The sequence below is a fragment of the Dicentrarchus labrax genome, unplaced genomic scaffold, assembly GCF_905237075.1.
Source record: "Dicentrarchus labrax unplaced genomic scaffold, dlabrax2021, whole genome shotgun sequence".
Classification (NCBI taxonomy): Eukaryota; Metazoa; Chordata; class Actinopteri; family Moronidae; genus Dicentrarchus; species Dicentrarchus labrax.
Genome location: NW_026136709.1, coordinates 6,304,028 through 6,312,762, shown reverse-complemented (window position 1 = coordinate 6,312,762; position 8,735 = coordinate 6,304,028). Strand labels below are relative to the sequence as shown.

The following is an 8,735-nucleotide window of genomic DNA, read 5'->3' as shown; positions in this document are numbered from 1 at the left end:
AAAATTAGTACCATGTGGAACATTATGAGTGATTTCTACTACTGTCTTTAAAAAACAACCACCTCATTGTTAACGCTACAATATTGTTAGCAGTTCCAATGAAAACACCACTCAGTCTAACTCAAATTAGACTTATATAAGACCAAAACTAAGGCTGTCTATAAACTAGTCTTACATAAATCTTGTGTAACCAGCACCTGTTGTCTGCATCACAAGATTAGCTATTGTAGCTAATTACACAGGGATCTACTTCCAGAGTAACCACACTGGCTTCCTGTTCGTCTGCACACAACAGATTGGTATGTGTGATCATACAACAGGACTAGTAGCAGAAAAAGAATGGCTATAGTTATGAGTAGCAAACCCAATGAAAAGTACCTCAATTCCCCTTTCAACCAAAGGTTTGGGACATTTCACATGTATATTACCTACACTATTGGTATGTTGTGGTTTTTGTTCATACATCACCAGCTCCATGTGAATGAAAGATAGAAACACGACTCAGTATTACAATAGAGCTCGCACCAGACTAGAACAAAATCTCCCAACAAAAAATGTCAGATGTCTGTGAAAGCTGCAGATTATGAGTCTAGGAAAGCTGCATACCAATTCTTCCATCACAGTATTTAAGAGGCAGTATTACTAGATGATAGAACTGACATCCCAGACATCTCAAGAGTCCTAGCTGACAAGGCAAGATCTAAACAAGGGTTTTTTAGCTCATAGCAGTTGACATGAAGAGACATGAGGTTAAAGGGGCACAGGTAGAGGTGAAATAGGATGTATTCAAAGACTGCATGAATAGTAATGAGCTGAGTTAATTAGTAGGACTCTGCTTTCTCTTCCCTCCCTGTGGAAATGAGCGCAGACACCTTGTGACACCGGTGACCCCTCTGCAGTCTGGTCAGAATCAGCACCGAGGCAACCAGGCTGACCCCTCCACAGTATCCCACTGGTGCGTGCTACAACAACGACAGGCAGCAAAACACAAAAATGAACTTACCACCGTCAGGATCCAAAGACAAAGTGTTTTACCCCATGTGTTCGAACCAGATGGCAAGTCTACCTGCTTAAGTGCCGTCCATGTGTCATTCCAGGCACGCAGGCCTCGGCTCCGGTTACACACAGGGGTTAAAAAAATCAGCTCCTGCTATTATATGGGCTAGTGTGTGTGTGTTTCCTGAGTAGGAGAAATCTCCCTGGGCTCGCTTACCTTTCTGGACGGAGAGAACAAGTTGCATGCTGTTTTACAAGAGGGGAGATAAATCTGACGAGAGTGTCAAGTAGCAGGCGTCATAGCAGCCAAAAGCAGACCTCTGCTGGCTGGCCAGATTCTTGTGGCATCGGATGGCTGAAAACTCCAAACAATCACACGATAATGCCTACACACACACACACACACACACACTCACTTGGCTCAGGGATGGCAGCCAACAACAGTCAGTTCTTTGGCTGCAGGAGAATGGTACAGATTCTCCTCATGGAGGCAATGTTGTTTTTTAATTAGTGGTGTAAGCGAACAGTGGATCTGCTTTTCTCAAGACTTTAGGTGTGAACCATGCAACAGATGTTTGTGACATTATGTAACAGATTTACATTGCAGTTTAGCAATTTATATTCTGTTTCACTCTTTATGTGAAATAAATAGGGTCCAGTTATAAACCAAATATTCTCACAGGATTAAAGTTGCACTAAGCCTGGCATTAACATGAAAAATGCTGTGTGTTATCAGCACTAAAGGGTTGGTTCACTCAAATTACAAAAAAATGATATTTCCTCACTTACATTTAGTGGGGTCTAGGTTCGCAGATAGTTTTAAAACGTCTTTGTTCATTCATCCATATTGGAGAAAGTTCAATGAAACCCTTAGACCCTCTATAAAGGATATATGATCTTTCTATGTGGTACTGTCACTGTCCTAGGCATCTCCAAAAAGCTCATTATCATGAGCTGAGGAAAAACACGTTTTCTGCCTTGTGACAATGCCTTTTTCAGCTGGGGTTTGAAATTCCGGCGGGTTTTTCAATGGTTTATTATCTATCTTCAGTAGAAAGTAGTTTCGATTCAATGTCTGTGGTTTGGAGGCAGAAATCTCAAAGATGGATATCTAAAATCCTGGGCAAATAAATCCAAAACTATCCACAAAAAAAGACATTTTCTCATTAACTCTAGCGGTACCTCACTATGTCATTTTGGTGAACTGAGCCTTTGAAAACAAGGGGATGCAATATATAAAACTGTCCCACTAAAATGAGATATGGAAGATTATTTTGCTACTTGCCCAAACAAATAAATGATAGTTTCAGGCTTGGATACTTTTGCATCTCTTATGTCTCCTTTAGTACGAAGCATCACAGACTGGTAAAGTATGTAAACATGAGTTCAATGTGTGCAGGTTGCTGATCCCAAGTCCTATGAACTCTGGGTAGTCAAGTTAAGTTTTCTCGAGCAGCTACCTCTTGTTATCATAAAAGATACCTTGTGCTGTTTCAAGAGTGACTCTCAGTTCATAGATTTTACTCTGCATGCAAACACACACACAAGTCTTTCCTGGTCTCACAGAGAGGGGCAGTGGCTGTAAGGAAGGATTTACAGGGGCCGCCTGTCCTCCCAGCAGTAGGCTGATTGGAGGGGCTGGCTGTGTTTGTTAAGGTAATGGGCCCTAGGTGAGCTAATTCACAGGGTACACGCTCCGTGCTCTGTCACCTCAGGAGTACCCCAGTGGAAGAGGAGGTTGCCGACGGGGGCTGGGGCCGGGGCTTTGGGAGGAAGGTTTCCAACTCTCAAGCTCTCCCCAAAATCCCCTCAGCCTTGCTCTGTCTCCTCCAGCTCCACCTGAAAGTGATTACCAGGCCAGCCGTGAGCAAACAAGCCCCATATGGAGTGTCTATAGTGGGGCTAAGGCTGGAGCCTGGGGAGCCCTCCTCCACCTCTTTGGAGAGAAGAGGCCTGAGCAAACACAGCTAATGAAGTCTTAACAAGCAGCCCCGGGTTAGCGCGAGCCCGCTAAATGCCACCGAGGCTCTTGGAATTGTGTCCAGCAGATTGGCTAAATCTCCTCGAAGCTTTCCTTTACAAGATAAAGTTGCATTAGCATATCTCCGTCTCACCATCTCAGAGGTAAGTCCAGGATCTGGCAGGCAGTCACACTTGATGGGCTTCCTTTCTTCAGCGGGGAGCACTTGATTCTGACGGAAAGAACGGGGCTTTAAATTGAACACATTAACTTTGGATCTTGATACGATTCTGGATTTTATTCATTGGTCACAGAGTGTTTCTTTAAGGCTTCAGTGTGGGGAGATATTTTCTCACAGCGTGCAGCCCTGCGTCGCAAACAGGAGATGAGTAGATTTCCTCAGAGTAAATCATTATCTCTGCACAGAGCAGACTCGACGCCCTCTCTTGCCCTCGTCTATCCTCCCTCTGCTCCCACCATCACTCTCCCACACTGTGACCACCACCTTACCCTCACTCCCTTTTTATTGCATGTCCTTTTCAACACATCTCAAATACCAGGGGTTTATTATTGAGAAAACATCACACCCTCCACCGTGGGCACAAATACACTCACATAACTCCATGGCGCTGGCTAGCCGAACTCTTGTTTCCTAATCAAAAGCAAACAGCCATTAACAGAGCTCCTTCCTTGTTATCTCACACCAGCGAGTCAGTTAATCAATCTCTGCTCTCCCAATGCTCTGCTCACTCCGGGTTATTTTATTCGTTCAGTGGGTCGAGGCCATATAAAAGCTCCTTCACATGATAAAGACCTGGCTCCGCTCCAAACATAATACAACTAAACTTAAACTCCAGCACCACCACACCCCGGCCCCTGCACACAATGTTGCATTATGCATGGGTGGGAAGCTGGGAGGAAGATGCTTTTTTTAACACACTTCTTGCACTGTAAGACCACACATTGGCATCGTAACGCCCCAAACTCTGCAGGAACTGTGTGTGTGTGTGTGTGTGTGTGTGTGTGTGTGTGTGTGTGTGTGTGTGTGTGTGTGTGTGTGTGTGGAGTGCACGTGCAAGCTTGTGCACAGTTGGAGGACAAAATGTCTATTCAAAAAACACACCGCTCTTGTTGCTGAAATGAATATCGAGTTTCGAACAGATGTGCTGATCACATGGTTGGCTTCTCTTGCCTTGATTTACCAGAAGCTGTGTGATTTTGCATCATTGAGCATGATAATAATGATACTCAGAACCATTTATAACCGTTTATTGCGTGTTTTAAGGTTTGTAAAAACAAAGAAAAAGACAAAGATTATTATGTGCAGTTTATCAGTGAGAAGTGTTAGTACTAAGTTCACCCTCTGAGGTAAAATAATGAGAATTCATTATTATTTTATGTACAATATTTAGAGATTTTAGCCAAACTTCAACAGTTATAGGTTCTGCTCATGAACAAAAGCACTTTAGTATTGGGACACTAGATAAATATCTAGATCTGAGTATTCAGGTTAAGTAAAAGTAGTATAAAATACCCTATAATGAGAACTCTTGCGTGTAAAATTGTACTTAAAGGAAGTACGTATCAGAGGCATTAAAGTATTAACAGTAGAAGTGCTCATTATGCAGCAGAATGGCCCCTGAGTTATATTTTAATGTACATTTTATAATTAGATTTCCATTACTGGTGAATGAATATGTAAGTATTTTAATTTTGTAGCGAGTGGAGGTGAATTTAAGTTGAACTACCTTATACACTTTTGGGAAAGTATCATATTTTATAAGCTCATCATATTTTAGTGTATGTAGAAAAATCAATAAAGTAACAATAGTTATTATATAAATACAAACACACAGCACAGAAAGGAGAAATTCAAGTACACATGCCTCACAATTGCACTTACAGTACAGTACTTTAGTATATACTTAGTTACTTTCCACCACTGCAAAAGTATACATAGATCCCTAAAATATGATCATGTGTGTATAAACTTACTGCCAAGTACCACACAGCCATTTTAACAATGTCACCAGTATTATAGCTACAGCACATGAGATAAGAATGCCATAAGGTTCATAAAGGCACACAGTACAACCAGTCTCTATACAGACGTTACAGGACAATATCAGGCACAGAAAATACCATTTATAACAATAATGTGACTGTATCCACAGACACTCTGTAGGCATGTTAACACTGATATGAGTGCTCTGTCTCTATGAGCTGCTGCTTGGTCTTTGCCTCGCGCAATTACGCCTCCCGCGGAGCTCTATGCAAGCGTTAAACGAAACATTAGCACCTCATTTAAAAAATAAAACAGCTTTTCACAAGGACAGACAGCTCCCTGGGTAGTCTTATCATGCGCAAATTAGCCAATTTACCAAACTGGCCTCTCTCTCACACATACACACAGAAACAATCATCTGGAGCTAGACGCATCCTCGCTCTGCCTGGTGTGCATGTTACCATTGTTGTGACACTATCAAAGATGGTGTGTTAAAGGAAGTTACAAGACTGTGAACAGAAAGTTCAGTCACTGAGCGAGAGAAAAAAGCAGGTTGTTATTCTGCTGCTACCAGAGCGCCTGCTGAACTCCATACCGTCTTTAGAATTATGTTATTATGATGATTATTATATAATGTTTCAAATGATAGTTTTGCTATGTGAAATAGGTTTGAGGGGGGATTCATTACAGGGTTATTATAGTTTATTTCAGACTAGTCATGGCTCTGAGCTTAAACAAATGGAGAGAAGTAGTTATTTGTAATGTGTAATGTGCGGTTGTTTGATTCACGGGCTGGAGCTGCAGTGATGCTCCATCCTGTATCCCGGTGCCACAGACACTGGCAAAACTAGTGCGATCACAAGCTATATAACAAAACATCTTTAGGTAAAAAACGTGATTGATTGCTGGAAGGCACCGCCCCTGCCACTCTGTGATTGGAGGAGCGGCTCCGGGGGTGTAGCCTGCCAGGCTTCGGTATATATTGGCACCGCTTCGTCTCCAAGCCGTTGATTTGTATGGGAACCGGGACTAAGGTGGGACGAGCCGACTGAATGTAGTCGCTGTGTTTTGAAGAAAGAAAGAAGGCCCACATTGGTCCCGCTGTAGCGATCGGACAGCAGCGCTTGGGGGGTTTTCTAACAACAGACTATCTAAGGATACTGACAGCAGTCTCCAGAACAAGGTGGATTCTCCTCTCAGCCATCTTGACTGTTGCTCGCCGCCCTGAAGGCTGTTTTCTCTCCTCCTCCTTCTCCTCCTCCTCAGCTGAAAGTAAACACGGCTTGCACATTGCTTGCAACTCCGTGCAAGATCCTGAGAGAAGCGAGATGGGCTCGCTGCGCAACATCTAACCGGACCAGAGGCGAAAGCAGAGAGGATTTACTGCTGTTGGTACCAGAGCAGAAGAGGGGGGACACGACGCGCCGGAGGGATGGACCTGTTTGGGATTTACCTGCTCCTCTCACTGGCTCTCCTGCCCCGATCCAGCTGCACCACGGCCAAGGAGATCACCTGCCAGGAGATAGCCGTGCCCCTGTGCAAGGGGATCGGCTACAACTACACCTACATGCCTAACCAATTTAATCACGACACGCAGGACGAGGCAGGACTGGAGGTGCACCAGTTCTGGCCTCTGGTTGAGATTCAGTGTTCGCCGGACTTGAAGTTCTTCTTGTGCAGCATGTACACCCCAATCTGCCTGGAGGACTATAAGAAACCTCTCCCGCCGTGCCGGAGCGTGTGCGAGAGAGCCCGGGCCGGCTGTGCGCCTCTCATGAGGCAGTACGGCTTCCCCTGGCCGGACAGGATGAAGTGCGACCTGCTGCCGGTGCAGGGCAACCCGGACACTCTGTGCATGGACTACAACAGAACCGACTCCACCACAGTGTCCCCTGTCCTCTCCAAACCCACCAACCACCCCGGTAAGGGTTACAATCCACCTAAGAATAAGCCGAACCGGCCCGGGACGCCTGGGAAGTACAAGCCGCCCGCAGCGCCGTGTGAGCCGGGGTGCAAGTGTTTGGAGCCCATGGTGCCGGTGAACACGGACCGCCACCCGCTCTACAACCGTGTCAAAACGGGACAGATCACCAACTGCGCCATGCCGTGCCACAACCCCTATTTTACGCACGACGAGAGGGCATTCACCGCCTTTTGGATAGGACTTTGGTCCGTGCTGTGCTTCGTGTCAACTTTTGCCACAGTCGCCACTTTCCTCATCGACATGGAGCGGTTCAAGTACCCGGAGAGACCCATCATCTTCCTCTCAGCGTGCTACATGTTCGTGTCCATCGGTTACATTGTCAGACTGATCGCCGGACACGAGAAAGTGGCGTGCAACCGGGAGTTCGATGTGGAGCACATCCACTACGAGACCACCGGCCCCGCGCTCTGCACCGTGGTCTTCCTCCTTATTTACTTTTTTGGCATGGCCAGCTCCATCTGGTGGGTCATCCTGTCTCTGACCTGGTTCCTCGCAGCCGGCATGAAGTGGGGCAACGAGGCGATCGCCAGTTACTCCCAGTACTTCCACCTGGCCGCCTGGCTCATCCCCAGCATGAAGTCCATCACGGTGCTGGCGCTGAGCTCCGTGGACGGGGACTCGGTGGCGGGCATCTGCTACGTGGGGAACCAGAACCTGGACAACCTGCGGGGCTTCGTTCTGGCCCCTTTGGTGATTTATTTATTCATTGGCACTATGTTCCTCCTGGCCGGATTTGTGTCCCTGTTCCGGATCCGCAGCGTCATCAAACAGGGGGGCACTAAGACGGACAAGCTGGAGAAGCTGATGATTAGAATAGGCATCTTCACGGTGCTCTACACGGTGCCAGCCACCATCATAGTCGCATGTTACTTTTACGAGCAGCACAACAGGCAGAGCTGGGAGATCACGCACAACTGCTCCAACTGTTTATTAGAGAGGGACCGCAGGAGTCCGGACTATGCAGTTTTTATGTTAAAGTACTTTATGTGCCTTCTGGTGGGCATCACGTCCGGAGTGTGGATCTGGTCTGGTAAAACTTTAGACTCGTGGAGGACTTTCTGCACTAGGTGCTGCTGGGGCAGTAAAGGCACCAGCGGCTCCATGTACAGCGACGTGAGCACCGGACTGACGTGGAGGTCGGGCACAGCCAGCTCCGTGTCTTGCCCCAAGCAGATGCCATTGTCCCAGGTTTGATTTTGTTTTGGAGGGGAGGGGGGGTGGGGAGGGTTGGGGAGAAAAAGCAGCTTATGTGGACTGCTAATTGTTTGGGAGATAACCCATCACTCCCTGTCTTAAGCAATTTGCATAGTAATGAACATCCACACACACCTCTGTGGGGAGAGCTGGCTGAAACAATGTACCTGGCATTCACACAGGTTTAATTCCTCCCTGTTTATATGTATTAGAGGTACAGACTGAGGCTGTTAACGCAAACTGGGCATTACTTGTTGTAGGCAGAGAGACACTTTTGTTCCTAACTAGCTTCACACAAAGAGCATTTGGGGTTTTCTATTGCCATTTTATCTACATAGTGCCAGATAACATTGTATCATTCAATCACATCAAAGATGGTTTAAATTAAGCCTTAATAGTGCCCAAGTATTTTACGGGTCATTCATTTTGTAATTTCAAATGTATTTATATAAAAGTTATGTAAAAATGTGTACATTTGTGTATAAAAGAAAACTTTATAAGCTATTGTAAATTTGTACAAAGTGTAGATGTCTCTTTTTGTGAGAAAGCTAAATATGACCTTTATTTTGACAATAAAACATTTGATAAATCTCAAA

The 8,735-nt window shown here is 45.5% G+C and overlaps 1 protein-coding gene across 1 annotated transcript; it reads left to right on the top strand.

The window, feature by feature from the left end:
* Positions 1–5,961: 5,961 nt before the first annotated feature.
* Positions 5,962–8,735, top strand: fzd8a (frizzled class receptor 8a). The gene has a single exon (XM_051410919.1). It carries the CDS (start codon positions 6,394–6,396, stop codon positions 8,137–8,139), a length of 1,746 nt encoding a protein of 581 aa, XP_051266879.1. The 5' UTR covers positions 5,962–6,393; the 3' UTR covers positions 8,140–8,735.